Genomic DNA, 17,435 nt, shown 5'->3' on the forward strand with positions numbered 1-17,435 from the left:
GGGATCTGAAGTGATCTATTTATAATTTTCTTACCTTGACAAAACGCAGGGAGTGACTCAAATATGTCCCATCCTTATGGAAATTAATTGTGTTAATGGGATCATTAGAATTTAGAGTAGTGTCAAACTGGTTTTTTCAGCTAATGATGGTTCTTGGGAAGGTTACGTCATAAGGAAGGCGGAGAACCTGGTCACCTATATATACGTGATCAGCCCTGAGCCCTTTCTTTGGGTTTCATTGAGCAATGCTCTAGTAGAGTCAACGTAGGCAAACAGCTGCCAGCACCCTCACCATGAAAATAGGAGGTGCCTCGGTGGTCCTTGCTCTGGCATTTTTCTGCTTCTTCTCAGGTCAGTAACTTGTGATGTTCTCTGTGCTGGAATCTGGGACTGGCAGAGGACGCAGCCTGGGAGTGCCCATAAAGACAGAGAGAGAGGGTTAGAGAGCCCTTGCTTTGTAAAAAGCCTGGTGGTATAGCAGAAGACCACATATTTTTTTGTTGTTCTACATGTATTAGTTTGATATAACCTGTCTTGTTAACTACTCTTTCTTTTTCATGTGGAAATAGTGAAGTTGTATTGGTAGATGAAAGCATCTATTTTTAATAGAATTAACAGTTTAAGAAGAAAACAAAAAAGCCAAACCCCCATTTATCTGAGTGGAAGAATACCAATTTCCAACCAGACTGAATTCTTCCATGAAAAGCCCAACTTTGAACAAAAATGTAATACAATTTTTTGTGAATTCAGAAAAATGGTAATGTCTTGTCAACACTTGCTAAAGGAAGGCATTTTCACGTGGCTGCAGTAATTTGGCTACAATAGATAGACTACAGCAGGAGTTAGGTTTGAAGCAATGGTCTTTCAATTCCCTGCCAGTTTCTATTGAAAAAGTGCTAATGGAAGAGTTCTTGACAGTTCCTTACAATGCCACTGATGATGCAAAGGAGGATGAAACATATTATACCAGCTTTAAGTGGCTTAGTAAAAAGAAATGGGTATCAGCTACTCACCTGCTGACTCATTATTAATTTGATAATTTGTGTGAAGTACTGCAAATGGAATGGGCCTTGAAAAGGAATTTGTCATTTTGGACAAACAATAATAGTCTAGATCTGGTATCCCGATTTTCAGGAATGGTGAAGAATGCCAAAAATGTTTGTGTGGGTTTGATACAGCTGCCCAGGCAGGGCTATAGAATAATGGAGAAACTACTGGGCCATCCTTGGAGCTTGGATTTTAAGCCTGAGAAAAGTAACACAGTAAAGAGGGGCACAAAGACACTCAAAAAAATGGATGTGATTTTGCATTTGAATGACAAAAAGTGCAATGTTCCAGAAAGGACTGGGCATTAGAGAATTTCTATCAGTGTGAAATAATGCATTGGATTAGCTTTTATCAAGAGGTATTTGGGTGGATTAGGAAACTGCATCAAGTATTTTAATTAAATGCTTTTGCTTTAAAATTTCCCTTCAAAGATTTTTGTATGGTTTCATTGTTGGTTTTTCTGTCACAGATGTTGCCAGTCAAGCTTCGATTAAGGCGAGTCCAACCTTTTCTATTCTGCTTCTCCCTTTGTTTTGCCAACTTACACTGCTTTAATGCATGCTCTGAGCAAAGTCCATTTAGATGCACTATACTTAGATATTATAAAGCTTTTTCAGTGGTGGAAAAAGCAGTGAATCTCTCCATATTTGGAGACAACACTTAGGTAATATGACAATGGCTCCAGCTGACAGTGTGTGTTTGGTGCATGATGATGAGAACATATCCAAACAGCTCTGGGCTGGAATCTCATGAAATGATGTTAGAAATGGCATGAATTATATTTTTAATGATATTTTAGAATGTAACTTCTGATCCAGCAGAAACCCCTGCTTCTGATAATTCCTGAGTTTCATAATTAAAAGAATTAAGGCAAGTCCTTTGAGTCTCAGAAAATAATTTGATTCAATGACTTAGAAGTCAGTTCCATTCATGTTTTAATCAAGCAAGCTTGTCTCCTTGGTAAAGATCCTTTCGGGAAACACAGTAGCCAAAAATAACTAAACGGTTCATTGCTTCTCCCCGGTCTGCATCTCAGTTACCCAGCAGAAGATGCAATGGGCTGCTGCAACATTGCACAATATTACTGCTCTGCTTCGTGAGAGGGTTGTGCTTTTCTGTGCTTGTCTTGTGTGTGAATCACTCTTCAGTCACTCTGGCCCATTCATTCCTCTTGCATCCCTCTGGCACTTCCAGGGCTGTATTTTCTGCTCTTGGCTAACTTTATAACGTGCAGTCCTCTGCTGTAGCGGGCAGTAATTTGCAGCTGTATGTAAATTAAATGTGTTCCTTAAATATATATTCCTTTCCCGGTGATTAATGGTTCTTGCAATGGGTTTTGAACTTTCTCGTTGTCTTTTCTGCCTCGGGAGCCACAAGCAGGGCTCTGGGTGCAGCCTGTGCCACGTGTGGTGTGTGGCCAGGGATGGGCAGAGGAGGAGCGTGGTTTGTGTGAGCAACCCGGTGCTGCTGAGAGCCTGCAGCACACCCAAAGAAGATTCAGTGTGAACAAACAGTTCTCAGAATCTTGCTGGGAGCCTCCACTGATTGCCCTCCTCTGTGCTTTTCAGAATGAATGCAGGAAAATGTGGTCACTCCTGCGCAGTGGGAAGTATTCCTGTCCCATCACCAAGGAGCCCTTCAGCAGCCCAAATAAAAAAGGAGACCTCAACAAGTGCATGATGTGCCAAAGGCTGCTGTGAGTATCAGCTGCCTGCTGGCTCCAGTGGCAGCCCTGCCCACCCACAGCATGCCCTCTCCTCCCGTAGCAGGGAGCCAGCTCTCTGGAGGCTCTGTGCTATAAAGCTGTTGTCCCTGCTCAGCCAGACCAGTTTGAAGCTCTTCAGCAAACCTGTGAACCCAGTAGCTCTCCCCAGCTCATCACATGGTGGGGGCTCACCACAGAGCGTGAGGAAATGCAGAGTGAAAACTTCCACAGATTAATTTCTTGTTTCCATAGGTGGTGTTTCTTAGGGTGGGGAGAGCTGGCTATTAGGCAGGGAGAAAGGGTGGCACAGTGCCCCCAGAGCAGAGATGAACACCCTAGACATGTGTCAGAGAGCTGAGCCCTGCTGCTGGTCTGTGCTGCTGCCTTGTGCAATGGGGAGGTGGGGTTGGCTGGGCTGGCCTTTAATCACCCTATTTTGGCTTTGTGTCCAAGCACTGCACACTGCCCCATCACTCATGCCTCCTTTTCTTGCAGGGAAAGAGACTCCAAAACCCAAGGGAGTGGTGGAGAGGTGGACAGGAATGTGAACTCCTTGGGAAAGGTGAGGTGAAGCACGGCTGTCGAAGCCGGTTTTATTGGCGTTGGCACCTCGTCTGCTGCCTCTGACCCGCTGCCCAGGGCGCTTCCTCGTCTGCAGCGTGGGAAAGGGCCCTGCAGAAGGGGAGCGGGGCAAACGTGCCCAGCCTTGGGAAGAGTGTGAGGCTTTGTGCCATCCACCAGCATAATAAATCCAAAATTCCTGGCGGCTCCTCCCAGGCAATCACGGCAGCCCCGGTGTGTGCCTGACCCAGAGCCTGGCTGAGGAGGATGCCTGCCTGTTTATAAGGCACCCTTGGAATCTGGCAAATATTTAATAGCAAGGTTGGCACATGTGAGCTCTGACTAGGGCAGGGTGTGGGAATAGGCTGGCTCTAATTGTCCCTTGTTTATCTTGTTGATGCACATGTGGTTTCTTTTAGCCGTAGCTGTTTTTCTAGATAGCAGGTCTTTATGTGGAGGGAGCTGTCCTTTTAGCCTTGGGTTTTTATTCTAGATGGGAGCAAATTGGTTTCCATCAGATAGTGTTGGTTGTGGTGTTTGATTTATTTATTTTTTTACATCTGGTTAAGCAGGGTATCTTTCTAGCTCTTGTGTGTCTGGACAAATTAAAGGCTTTGTAAGGCATAGCTGTCCTAAGGGAGATTTTTTTTTTCGACATCTGACTTGCCAAAGTGTGGTCCTGAAGGCAGCAGGACAGTTTTACAGCATCAGGAACAGACCTACACTGAATTTCTTTGTTAAGCCATAGATTTTCTGTCTAGCTTTTGGCAAGTAATTTTCTAGGCTTGACTTCCCCATCTGCAGAACTGGGATAAGCTATCAAGCCATCTCCTCTACATGGTGTGAGAGGAAAAATGCATTACAGATCACATAACAGATAAGGTTGTAAGTGCTGCATAAATGAACCTGAAGACCTCACATGTTCCATGAGTTTCTCATGCTCCAGACTTGCCCTGAAACTTATAGGAAAGCTGTTCAGAGAAAAGTAAAGGCTGGGCTGAAATGCTTAGGCAGGCTTTGCTACAAAAGCCTTTTGTGAAATAGAGTGCTTTGGTTCAATTAACACATACCATCATGTTAAGTGGAAGGTAAAAACACCCACCTCTTACTCTCATCTACCTGGCAAGAGGTGTTGTTCAAGGATTATGTTTTCTTATGCCTGCAGCTTCATTTTTTTTTTTTTTTCTGTGCATGGATTTTAAAATTCTTTAATTTTAGTAGCATGTTCTCTCACGAGAGATGGGAAAACTGACTTTCTCATTTAAAATTCACAGAAATTGTGGATTTTATACTTAGAGCAGAGCTTAGGTCCTTCGGGCAGGCTCTTGCATGTTACCTGTTAGAAATAGCAAACCCTGGATTTGAAAGACAGATCTGCTGATCGAAACATACGGATTTATTTGTTTTATGCTGCATGTTAGGGTTTTCCACCGAGTTACTCCTTAAGGAAGCAAAATAACATTTGAAATGTAACTCATTGGGTGAATTATCCTTTGTGGATTTGAGGGAGATGTGCCTCTCTGTCAGCATACCTGTGTCAACCCATGCTTTTGGTGTTTGCACAGGATGAGTGTCGGGAGTTTCGGGATCTGTTCAAGAGAGGGAAACTCTCCTGCACCAGGGAGAACGACCCTGTCCGAGATGCCTCTGGGAAGCAGCACAGCAATAAGTGCATCATGTGTGCAGAGAAGTTGTGAGTAAAGGAGAGGAGCGTGGGAAACCTTTCCTCCCTCCCTGGAGCACCCTGGCATTCACTTTCTCATCTCTTCTCTTCCAGCAAAAGGGAGAATGAGCAGAAGTTATCTAAAAACAGACAAGGAAAAGATAAGGTGAGATTAAAGTATTAGGCAGGTCAATATGGAACTTTATTGGATTTTCACCCAAGACAGAGAAAAGGGAATGTTATTCTACTCTGTTGCTCTTTCTCCTCTGACTTAATTTTGAGATCCACTTTCCTTACGTTCCTTATTTCTTATTCATGCTCTTGAATCCCTCAAGTGAACAACTTGTGCCTGAATATTATGGTCTGTCCCAGTGACCCGTGGATCTAGGGACAGGCAAATCCTGACAGAGCAGGAAGCCAGGTGTGCTGTGCTGTCCTGAATTTCAGCTCTCAGGTGGAGAGGTCAGTTCTGCTGAGGCTACTAATTAGCTGGAAAAGGAAAATGTGTGAAAAGCCCTAAATATGAACTCTGCACAGCTTAAGAGATCATTGTGTTCTGGGAGATGTCAGCCCTGCACTCTCTCCAGGCCTGTGGCTCAGTTTTAGCGCTTTTTTTTTTTTTTTTTTTTTTTTTTTTGTGTTGAAAACTTTGTTCTCATGGAGCTGTGATTTGCCACCTTCTCCCTGGCATGATGCAGCCTCCATGTTGCTGTGCACTGATGCTTTGCTGGCAAAAGCAGCCCAGTAAAGGGGAAAATAGTTGCTTTCCACCACTTTCCTCTTGATTCCTGCTATGGTAGGGACTGGTGCGGCCCCCTTAAGCTTCAGTCTTGGGGATAATCCTGTTTTAGTGCTTTTTCTAATGACTTTGGCACAAAAAAATAGAAGTGTAAGTGAAATTTGCTGATGGCAAAGCTGGGAGGCAGTATCAGCAGAGGAGGATCAGCAGATCACTCAAGACTAATTGGATAGTGCTGAGGCCTGGAGTAATAGAAACAAGATAAAATGTAATGGCAGTGCAAGATCACACAGTCAGTGCTTAACAAGAATTCCTTCTCGTTGGGTGGAAGTGACAAAGGATAAGAAAGCCCTGCATTTATTAGTGGGTCAGGGATGTTAGAGGCCATGAAAAAGGCAAATGCACGACTCAGATGTACTCCGTGAGATTTTTGCAGCAGAGGTCAGGCCTGAATAGGGCTCTAGAAATGCTGGCTCAAAGAGAAAATGTTTGAGAGGCTCTTAGGGGAAGGCAGATCTGTCTGCAGGGGATTGGGCTGCTGAGCTGGGCTGGTCCCAGGGAACAAGGAGAGCTTTCCTGGGCTTGTTGGGAAGGGGAAGCATTGACTGAACTGTGCAGGGGTGTGAGCTGGTGGTGGGGAGAAGCTGTGAGGCTCATGGAGAGACCCTCTGGAGTGGGTGCAACACTGATTTCTGATGGGTCAATGCTTTATGGCTGTTGGCACAGCAGAAGAGGCTCATCCAGGGCTAGTTCATCACTGCTACCTGTGGCTGGGGTGGCTCTAGGGAAATGTGGGGCTTTGTACTCAGAGTGGTTTGCCAGCATTACCCTCGTGGGAAAGCTGAGGAGCTGGGGTGCCTGGATGGGATGCAGAACAACACCGGGGGGATCTTCCCCCTGGCAGAGAGGATGTAGTGTTGTAAACTTCTGGGCAAAGCAAAGGGCGAGGCCAGTGACCTGCCAAGGACCTTCATGCGAGCCAGCAAAAGTGTGCACAAAATGGGCAGAAAATTGCAAGTCTTAAAAGCTGTTTTTAAAAAAAGAAAAGGGTGAGCAGAAGTCACTTCCTTACCCTTTGTACTTGCTGTTTGGAACTGCCTATTGCAATATGTGAAATAGTTGAAATTAGGGGGACTGAATGTTTCCATCTGTGTTACATAACAGGGGCAGGTTAACACAGTTTCTGTACAGCAGTTTTGAACAAGGAACAAATTAATCATCCACTTTCCAAACAACCTTCCTGTGCTCGTGGGCTATTAAGTGTGTTTGCATTGTGCTTTTATGTTTTAACTGCTGCCTCTTGATTGACACGTCCCAAAGTGTGGCTGGTTTGGAGGATCCTACACGCTTTGTAAAGAAAATTATCTTGAGCTACCATCTGGGAAAAGGCTGTAGCTGTGTATTAAGGATGTTTGGGAGAAAAGGGAGTGACTTCATTGCTGTATCGGTCACATCACTGGCATGCTTTGGATAGCCCAGCCAGGAGAATAATAATTAGTGGGACCACACTAGAAAACTCCCAACACGTGCTGTGCAGGCAGAAGGACCCGGAACTTTCTGACTCACCCCTCTGTTTATATGCTAAGTGGCTGGTACTGCACACCCACTTCTCTCACCCCCACCCAGACTCTCCTGTGATGCATTTGTGATGGTTCCATGCTTTCCTGGCAGGCAAACCCCAGGTTTCTAAGGATCTGATCAATAAGGCAAGGAGGACAGAGTGCCCTAACCCTGCCCTCCTTCCGCAGGATGACTGCAGCGAGTTTCGCTCCCAGTTTGAAGCCGGCGGCCGCCTGTCCTGCACGAGGGAGAATGCCCCTGTCCGGGATGCCTCTGGCAGGCAGCACATCAACAAATGCCTCATGTGTGCTGAGAAGTTGTGAGTACCCCTTTCCCTGAGCAGCAACAGCCAAGAGGGAAACCTCTGGCTGCAGAAGTGCAGCTTCTGCCTGTGAGGCAATGCCTGGGAAAATCCTGACTCCCTGGCCCTCTAAGAGATGCTCTGGCAGTACGGCTCCTCTTCCCCCTTCCCCTTTAGCACTAAGAGCCCAAGGGCAGGTGAGAAGCAGCGTGGAGTAGAGGAGGAGAAGCAAGGGTGACAGAGAGAAGCCCCTTTCCCAGGGGACTGTTGGACACGGGCAGCTCCTGAGGAGTTTCTCACGTGTGTATTTTGCCTTCCAGATGCTCTCTCTCTCTACTCCCATAGAGCATATGCAGAAGCAGATCTGATATGAAAGCAGCCACTGGGAACCTGGATGTAGCATACAGTGGGAATATGAAGGAGAAAGGGAGAAGCCTTGGGGTGGGAATTAGGAACAGGACCACCAGGAACAGGGACTGTGGATGGGGAGGTGGGACCTAGTGCCATGACACTAGCTTACACTGTCTTACCCTGACACTGCTCCTGGGTGCTGATGGCACTCACACTACCATAGCACTCCATTTTTTCTCCTCTTTCTGTCTTCCAGCAAAAAGGAAGCTCAAAGAGAGGGTGGAAATCTCCAGCGCAACAAATTGCCTGCTTCAGAGAGGACAAAGCAGGTGAGATGGAGCTCAGAGCCTATGCAGAACTCAGAAAGGGTCTGGTGAGAGTCTGTGGAATCAGGACAGCCAGAGACTGCCTGTGGTCAGCCTGGGGTGAGCAAGGTGTTTAGGATTCTGTAGCCAGCTAATCATGGGGGAGAAGCTTTTGCTTTTGCAAAGCCTCCTTCATTTGCGGGATAGACCTGGGTGTGAGCATACAAATTGGATATGTTTGCACCTGACAGAACTGCCCCTCTCACTTTCCCAGTGATGCCATATGAGAGATAAAGGGCAGGTTCAGACTCCTGACAATCCTGTAAACCCTTGGATGATAACATTTGGTGGGTATGGAGTGCATCAAACCTGCTACTTTACGAACAGAATTCTTTGGGTCTGGGAGGATCAGGGGGCAGGGCAGGAGCTGCTTTAGCTTTTTTTCCCCTAGTTGCATAGAAATTGTTTCTGTGGTTGTTGAGTGTGTTCTGCCCCTTTGCAGAAGAACTGTGGTGGCTCACGGCAGGGTGTGAACGAGAGGCGTCCCTTCTCCTCGGGCAGAGGGTGAGTTCAGCAGCACCTGGGCTGGCAGCCTGTCCCCACACACACCACCAGGCCTGGCAGTGGGTTCTGCCCCCCTTCCATGTCCCTGTATTTTTTAGGGGTGGTTAGGAGATTAATTGGAGCAAGAATGGATGGACAGCACAGCCTGGGATGGAGCAGTGCACGTTGTGCTGTTTGGTGCTCACTACAGCTCTTCCCACGGGCTGAGCTGGTGATGGGGAAGAGACACACACACACTGGGGCATGTCTCTCATGCAACCATTTTGACCTTGATGATCTGTGCACGAAGCACCAGTGATTGCTGTGCTCAGAATCCACCTCAGGACACTCTGTCCAGCAAAATGTCTCCTGGCATTGCACATGTGTGTGCCTGGCCCTGGCTCAAAGGCACCATGTGCTTTCTGGGCACTGCTCAGGCAGGAGCTGTTTGTTTTGTCGCTGTTGGCCCTGAGCAGGACTCTGCTGCTGCTTTTTCTGGGCCACACTGAGATTTCTTGCTTTTGCCTGGTGCAGTTCCTTCATGTCCCCCTTGCATCAAGTGCTGGCAGAGGCCTGCAGAGCTCAGGGGTGGTGGTGCTCTCAGACTGAGCCCAGGGCAAGGCCTTGTCCTGCTCTTGGCTTCCTCCCTTTCAGTGCGTGCCTGGGGGCTCCTCTCCCTCTCCTCTCCTGTGGGTGGGTGGATGCCATGGTGCAAACAGCCCTCGTGGGGGTCTGCAGGGAGGGGGGCTTGGCCCTCTGCTCCCCCTGTTTGGAAGGAGATGGTGCTGAGCTGGATCTCTGCTCTCTCTGCCAGCCCACAAGTGCAGCGAGGCAGGAACTGCAACCGGGCACCAGGCCGCAAGTCACAGAGCAGAGACAGCCACGAGGACCCCATGGTAAATCCCCATCCTGCCCCTCGGGGGGCAGCTGTGTGGGCACCAATTACCCCTCCTGCCCCTCGGGGGGCAGCTGTGTGGGCACCAATTACCCCTCCTGCCCCTCGTGGGGCAGCTGTGTGGGCACCAATCGGGATCCTGCCCCTCGTGGGGCAGCTGTGTGGGCACCAGTCCCCCTCCTGCCCCTTGTGGGGCAGCTGTGTGGGCACCAATTACCCCTCCTCCTCCTCGGGGGCAGCTGTGTGGGCACCAGTCCCCCTCCTGCCCCTGGGTGGCAGCTGTGTGGGCAGAAACAGGGACCTCTTCCATGGGGTGCTCCTCTGCTGGTGCTGAGCCCCCTTTCCCAGCAGCTTTTCCTCTTCTTGCTTTAACCCTGAAGCTTTTCACTTGGCCCCATGTCCTTGAAAGAGTTTGAATGACTGAAAGTATCTGTAGCCTGCTGAAAGCCCCTGGACCACCTGGCATGGAAACAGAGGGAAGTGCTTGGCTCCTTGTGGAAGCCCCCCAGCTCTGGGGGTGTGGGTCTTGAGCTCAGGCTGGAATCCTGCCCCACATGTGGCCAAAACAGGGTAAAAAGTGCTACCTCCCCATGCTGAGAAGGTGTGAGATAAAGACCATGGTCAGAGCAGGGTGGTGGAGGTGACCAGGGGATGAGGACAAGTTTGGCAGAAGGAAGGAGTGCTAAAGGGGGAAACACTGAGTGGTAGATGACAACTGTGTATGGAATACTGTAGGAGTAAGGTGGGGGTGTCTGCTCTCCCTTCTCATGAGAAGAAAATGGAATAGTTCCAACAAAGCTAAAAGTGGAAAATGTGAACTAATAAGAGAAAATAAGTTAGTGTAAAAAGGGTGACTAAACTGTGGATCTCGCTATCACAGGGTGTTGTCTAGAGGTAGGATGGTTAAAAAAATACCTGATGTTTTAATCCCTCCAGACTTTTCATAACAGTAATTTAAATAGCATTCTGGAAGAGATGGGAAATGTTTCTATGGATTTGGAGGAATCTTACTACCAACTGCTTTAACTGTCTCTGAAGCCTCTGCCACTAACCACTCCGAGAAAAATTGAGTTAAAAACCCAAAAAGTAGTTCAGGTGCTGCAACTTTGATGCATTCCAGAGGAAGCATTAGATGTAATAAGGCCAGTCTGCTTCAGGGCTTAGTGGTACTTCCTGGTAGCACCGGAGGGGGAGTGGATGCCGATGAGCCTGACAGACCAGAGGTGATTCAGGGAGCAGATCTGCTCCTCTGCTCTTTGCAGGGCCACTTGTGGGTTTTGTCACAGACAATTCCCAGAGCCAAAGGAGTGGTGGCACGGGCTGCTGGCACCTGTGATGTGTGGGGCTGCTGGAGGGGTGGCCTCCTGCCCTGGGCTGTGGTGCAGGCAGCAATGTCTGGTGCGTAGGAAGGCATCCAGCAGAGGATTGCAAAGGTCAGCACTGTCTGCTCTCACGTCACTGATAATTACCCAGATGAGGGAGGAAGCAGCACATTATGGAAATTAGCAAGTGACGTTTAACCAGCAGGTGCTATCACAGCACCCCAACATCACCAAAACCTCCCCTGTGCTGCCTGGCATGAAATCCTCCTTCCCTGGGGTGCTTCCTGTTGCTGATAAACCATCATTTTTGTGCTAAATGCTGCATCTCCAGGTGGAGGGGAACTGGAATGTTCTCTCATTTGCAGCCGTTGCAACACATTTTGTAGCACTGGAGAAAGGGCTTGGGAACCCATTAGTCACTTCTTCGTCTCGTTTTTTTTCTGTTCTTGGGGCTGAGGAAGGGGCTGTGCGTGCCAGGGACCAGGCTGTGCTATCCCTGACCTCTGCTGTTGGAAATCTGCTATGACTGTACAAACACCCTCTGCTCCGAGGGTGCGAGAGGCTTTTTGGGGGATCCCTACATGTCACTCCTTGTTCTGTCGCTGTGTGCTGGCTGTGCCACGTGTGGTTTATAGGGAAAGCTGTGTCTGAGCGTTCCCGTTGCCGTGCTTGGAGGCAGCAGGAGGGCACCCCCGTTAGTCACAGCCGCCGGTGTCCCGGGCGCGGTGGGCGGCAGGAGCGCTGCGTGCCGCACCGCCCGCGGGCAGCGCCAGCCGCTCCGCCTCGGCTCCGGCCCATGGGCTGCGGCTCAGCCCCTGGAGATAAATGGTGTCAGCATACCCATAAGGAAGGCTCGGTGCAGGTAGAAGATGGATGCACTTTGGGAGGAATAAGTCTTGCCCCAGACTGTAGTGTTGGGGTGGGTTGGTGAGCGGGGACTGAGGGCTCTGTCCCCCAAAGCTTGGTTGGCTGGTCCAACAGCAGACACGATGTCTTTCCAAGTGTGGCCTGGCAAGGCTTGGTTTGTGAGCTCCTTCAGGTCATGTAAAGGAGGGTCTAGCAAGTGAACTGTCACCAAATGTGATTTCTTTCTCTCTTCAGCAGCTGGACTGTGATCGAATTCTGCATGGGGTAAAGGGTGGAAGGATTTTCTGCAGCGAATCCTCACAACCAGTCTGTGGCACTGATGGGAAAACATACAAAAATGAATGTGACTTGTGTTCAGCTGCCATGTGAGTAGGTGGAGAGATTTCAGTAATACAGGGCCATCCACCATTCCCGAGTGTCTTTTGCAGAACAGTGTTTGTTTTGATACATCATGACTCACTATCAAGTGTGTCCTTGGTGCTTTGCTGTTAAGCAAACATAGATCAAAATGCCTGAGATTAATCTGATGACAGCTAATTAAGATACACAAGTTGCCAGGGTCCCCTATTCCCTCTCTGCCCAATCATGAAATCGTTTGGGGAGTAATAAATGCCATCACATTGGAAGTAGCATCAAAGCATTAAGGAGCCCACAGAGGACTGTCATGCCTGCAGCTGAGAGCTGTGGCACTGCAAGTGAATAATAAGCAATGTCTTGTCCTCCCTTTGCAGGAGAGCTTCAAACTTCATCACGGTAAACTATCGAGGCGAGTGCCGAGAGCCTGGCCTTGCAGTGGTAAGCAGCAAACCACAGCTGGGCTGCCAGACATCAATCTCTGCCTCTCCCCTGGTGGAAATTCCCAGTTGGCACCGTCTCAGCCTGTGGTGACCTGATCCAGGCAGCCACAGTAGGCAGTGAGGAATGAGGAGTGGCTGGCAGTGGCCAGCTGCCCACTGTGCCCTTCAGCAGGAGCTGGGTGTCCACACTGGGACCTCGCTGGCAGGTTAACAGAGTTAGCTTGTTCCTTCAGGGAACAGTGGGCTAATTAAAGGCATGCTCTCCAGCTGCTCTTCAGCCCTGTTGGCTGGGAGGGAAGAGAGGTATTGAAGCTCCTATTTCTATTTTATTTTGTTCCTAGAGTGGAATGATGCCAAGAGGTGAAGAAAAGAAAGTGCCCCACTTTACTCCATGTGCCTGCTGGGGAGCCAGCCTGCCCTCTGCACCTGTGACAGGATGATTAGAGCCCCAGGAAGGGATTCTCATGGTCCAGATGTTTAAATAGAGGTTGATGCTCGGATTTATTGCATAACCTCGGCATAGCCTCCATGTTTTGCCTAGGCTGTGTGGTAGGAGTGTGATGTGTCTGGGAAAATAGCTGACTTTCTTCCTGGCACTTTGATGGGGCTAGAAAGGTCAGAATGGTATAAACCATAAAGGGCTTGTTCCCCAGATAATATCCAGGGAGATGGTTGGGAAATTAAGATTATTCACTAGGTGGCACACTTCTGGGAAAGGTCTTGAGCCTTGACATCTTGTGCAATCCCACAGGGCAGATGAGTTAAACATTTCTTAGCTGTGCTTTTTCTTTCTACCAGGGGAAGCTGGACAGCCTCCAGCTCTTGGATTTGCAGCCAGTCTCTCAGTTTGTGACTCTGTGCACGGGATGTCCTGTAGCACCTGGGGAGGGCTGTGCTTGTTGTCATGAACTCTTGAGAAACTGAATTTTCATCCCCAGGGAAATAGATTGGTTCCCACTCTAAATCCATAGGGAATCCAAATATTGAACATACCAAAGAGATTTCTGGGAAGTTTTGGGTGGGAGCTTTAGCTTCTGAGTATGGATGTGGTATCCATGTGTTTTCAGGCACAGTGGGGTGTGGGCCATGAGAGAGCCATCATGCCATAGTGTCATTCCATGCTTTCTTCTGCTCAGTGCCAGGACACCAGCAGATCCCCCAAACACAGCAAACCTGGCTCCTTTCCCCTCTTCTCTAAAGCAGCAGAGTGCTCTAAACTTTGCTTAAAGTCAAAGAAATTGCAGTGCAGAGAGAAATAATTTTGCCTGTGACAGTCCTGGAGGCCTCTGTGTCTCAGTCCTTAGGGAGATGCAGCTGCTGCTGGCCTGTGGGTACAGGGAGATGAGGCACTACAAGAGTCTGTCAGTGACTGTGTCCAAGACAGAATGAGACTGGATACACCGTGGCAACTGAAAAATAGACAGGATTCCCAAAAAACTGTGCTTGGTCTGGAATTCTTTACTGTCTCACTGAGCTGTTACAGCCTTCAAGCCCTTGCAATAACAGGGAGATGCCATTTACTGGAAGTCAGAGAGCTTGCAGCTGTGTTAAGTATTCCAAGGAGAGATGGATGCAATTAGAAGTCAAAGTGCTAAGCTTTTTTTCTTGAGGCAAGAAAAGCTAAAGCCCCCTGCACAATGATTTATTCTTTATGTTTATTAAAGTCACCTGAATAATCGGGCTGGAAATTTATGGGAGCTTATAAACAATGTACAGAGCAATGTTATTTTCAGCACTAAAATTCATGCTCACTTGCAGCATAATGAATTTTTCTTTCTGGTGAAGATTCAGGCACTCAATATATGCTACTAAAACCTGGTGGAAAGCAGCTCCAGCAGTGCTTTTGGTATCAGAAATGGGTTTAGAGAGTTGCAATGTGCAGAATGTGAAATGCTTTGGAAGAAGATAAGAAATTGTTACCCAAAAATTGTAGTATTTCCTTGAGTTGTATTTTTAAATTACCTATGGAGAGTGCTGGGTTGCCTGGGAAAATGTGTGTTAAAGCTGCCTCATCCCTTTGCAGCCCAGTGCCTGCAACCACTCCTGCCTGCAGAGCTCCAGCTGGATTTCCAGGTGTTTCTGGTGGCTCTGGTGACCTGATGGCCATCAGGGAAGGATGCTTGTGGGAAGGGTTGGGAGCACTGTGAGAGCCTGTTCCCACTGGCCAGCACTGGGTCTGGCCACCTTCCCTGGAAGGTCTCTGCCATAACTGAATTCCTTTGATCCCGTTCTGCTTTACTGATGACAAATCTAGGTCGGCATTGTGGGATAAGATATCTTTTTTTGGTAAGTTAACTGGCTGGTAGGTCCTGCAGGGCTGTGTCACGTGGATGAATTGATTGTGGGTCTTTCCTGCACATTTGACTTTTAATCCTGTATATCTTGCAGTTCCTTTTCTTGTTCAAAGGTTTTTCACACTAATCACCTGGGCAGTAGTCACCAGCCTGCCCACACTGGTCAATAGATCAGGGGAAAAAGGGGATTATCCAGGGTTTCTCCCTTTCTTTTTTAAACCTGTTTCTCAACAAACAGATAACTCCCATATCTGCAGTGGGCAAGTCCCAGTTTCCTTACAATGCTCTGTTTTGCCATGCTACTTTTAAAGGCAGTGAAAGGAGGGACAGAAAAAAAGCAGGACCTTTCCCAGATTAGAAAATAGGTGTGGGAAGCACCTAGCTTGATGCTGAAATTAGTCTTGTTTTCGTCAGCTGGCAGTGGCCCAACTTGCCTGCCCCGTGGCAGGCTCTGCTGCCGTTGTCTTGTGTGGCACTGAGCTGGCCTGAGGGGCTGTCACACTGGTACCAGTGTCACACAGATGTGGTCAAGCTTGGGGATGGGCTCATTTTTTTTGCTCTTCCTTTCTAGGAGTAATGGAGTTCAGACTGCCAGCAAATACCAGGGATCAGCTGTGACCAAAGGTATGTACAGAGAAGGGCAGTGACTTAGCCCTGCTTGGCCAGCCTATCCTTTGGAGGTTGTGTCCCACCTTGTCCAGAAAAGCTGCAGGCCCAGGGCAGAGGGTGCTGCAGATTTTTTTTTTTCTGTCACTGCAGCCTTATGATGGGGGGTTGAGCATGTGGGGACTTGGGCTCTGCCCTCTCCTTTCCCTGGCTCTGTTTTTTCAGCCAAGCTATTCCTGCAGAGCAGAGAGGATGCTGGCAGAGTGGTCCCCCATCAGAGAGAGGCAGGAATGGCCCAGAGCCCCTGCAGAGCATGAGAACATCACAGCTTTAAGGTTTCCTCGTGGTCCTTTCTGGGATTACAGAAATAAACTGTCTGCCCTCTGTCTCTGCAGAGTGAGTAAAGAAAGCGTCGATGTCGAGCATCAGGGGAGCTGCCGAGCCCCCAGGACTGCCAGAGCTGCCTCCATCCCCTTCTGCAGCACATGGGGCCTGAGCTGCCTCCATCCCCTTTTGCAGCCCACGAGGCCTGTCCTTGCTCAGGTGGAGGGCAAGAGGCTGTGGGCACTCAGTGGTGCCTCCCAGGTGTGCCCCGTGCATGCTGCTGCAGTCCCTGCTGCCTCGCTGTGTCTAAACGTGCTTCTCCAATAAACATAACTCCTCAGCTTCATGTCACTGTTCTTCACTCAGCCTCAGGGGAGGGACACACCAGTCCCTGCTCTGGCTCTGCACCATGTGCTCCTTAGGCAATGAGCACCCTGAGGTGCAGCAGCTGCTGTAAATACCTGGCGAAGATGTTGGACCCAAGGAGGAAGAGTGTGGTCTGGGGTTTTGAGAGAAGGGGTCAGGGGACAATTCTCTCTGGCTCTTTATGAGGTCTTGGGCCAATCACTTCACTGCCCTATCAGCCCTTTTCTCCTGCCTCTAAAATGAACATTAAACAATACTTACCTACCTCAGAGGGTTGTTTGAGATTTGTTTGGTTTACATTTGGAAACCTACAGAGGAAATTTTGTTGTAAAGCACCCTGTGTCTTGGGCTGGCAGTTTAGGGATGCACTGAGTGTCCTCTTCCAGCCTTCACTTTGGAACAATGCTGGGAAGTAGATACATGTTGTGTGGTCATGTTAGGAGATGTGCTGAGCCCAGAAAGGTCTCTGGGATCTGGAAGTGTCAATTTGGCCAGTATTTCTTGCTGTGAGAGGGCAGAAGCACTGATGGCACCCTCAAGGCTGTGCAGGGAGCTCAGCCATTGTGGTGGCCCATGGACCATCTGCTGCTGGGTCACCTTCTGCCTTGGCCTGAAGTTCCCTGTAGGCTCAAGTCACTGCTTGTCTCAGGAACCATCTCCTGCAAGGAGAGGAGGATCCTTCCTTTGGGACTCTGCTGCTGGGGCACATGGAGAAGTGAGAAATTCCATGGTATGGAACAGCTTAAGCTTCTTAAGGAGAAAAGAGGTGGTGTCCTGAGATGTAACTGACCTACAGGTGATCCTAATTCATTTATATTCTGAAATTGTTCAGATGAAGCCAGGCCTCTGAGCCAAGGGTTTCCTTGGTTATTTTTTGGAGTCAGTGGATCTGGGTCTGGGGTGGAGTTTGAAGAACAGGAGACACTGATGGTGAGTTAATAGAAATCTGATGGTGGTTTGCACGTACTTTCTGTACTCTCTTCTATAGCTGTTTCTTAAAGCAAATAGGTTCTTTATTTGTATAAACTTTATTGCAGGACATTTCCATAAGACCTTGAATGAACATTTGCAGTGTTTGAGTCCACTTTAGCTGTGACCTGATCTGTAAACACTTTTCTCTTACAGATAAGGTTGAAGTGCCTTTCAGATTTTGACAGGATTTTACCTAATACCGATTATTTTCACTCCC

General features: G+C 48.5%; 1 protein-coding gene across 5 annotated transcripts; it reads left to right on the top strand.

The window, feature by feature from the left end:
* Positions 1–203: 203 nt before the first annotated feature.
* LOC132334074 (serine protease inhibitor Kazal-type 5-like) lies at positions 204–16,220 on the top strand. Of its 5 annotated transcripts, none has more exons than XM_059859786.1 (14): positions 204–351; positions 1,517–1,542; positions 2,616–2,743; positions 3,248–3,314; positions 4,879–5,006; positions 5,091–5,142; positions 7,464–7,594; positions 8,184–8,256; positions 8,735–8,796; positions 9,590–9,671; positions 12,094–12,224; positions 12,591–12,654; positions 15,522–15,574; positions 15,952–16,220. In XM_059859786.1, exons 1-13 carry the CDS (start codon positions 294–296, stop codon positions 15,525–15,527), a joined length of 1,008 nt encoding a protein of 335 aa, XP_059715769.1. In that variant the 5' UTR covers positions 204–293; the 3' UTR covers positions 15,528–15,574; positions 15,952–16,220. The 5 variants fall into 5 exon arrangements, with proteins under 5 accessions (XP_059715769.1, XP_059715770.1, XP_059715773.1 ...); XM_059859787.1 differs by having other exon boundaries at positions 12,097–12,224; XM_059859788.1 differs by lacking the exon at positions 1,517–1,542 and having other exon boundaries at positions 237–351.
* The last annotated feature ends 1,215 nt before the right edge of the window (positions 16,221–17,435 follow it).

Source organism: Haemorhous mexicanus, chromosome 15 (assembly GCF_027477595.1).
Source record: "Haemorhous mexicanus isolate bHaeMex1 chromosome 15, bHaeMex1.pri, whole genome shotgun sequence".
Taxonomy (NCBI): domain Eukaryota; kingdom Metazoa; phylum Chordata; class Aves; order Passeriformes; family Fringillidae; genus Haemorhous; species Haemorhous mexicanus.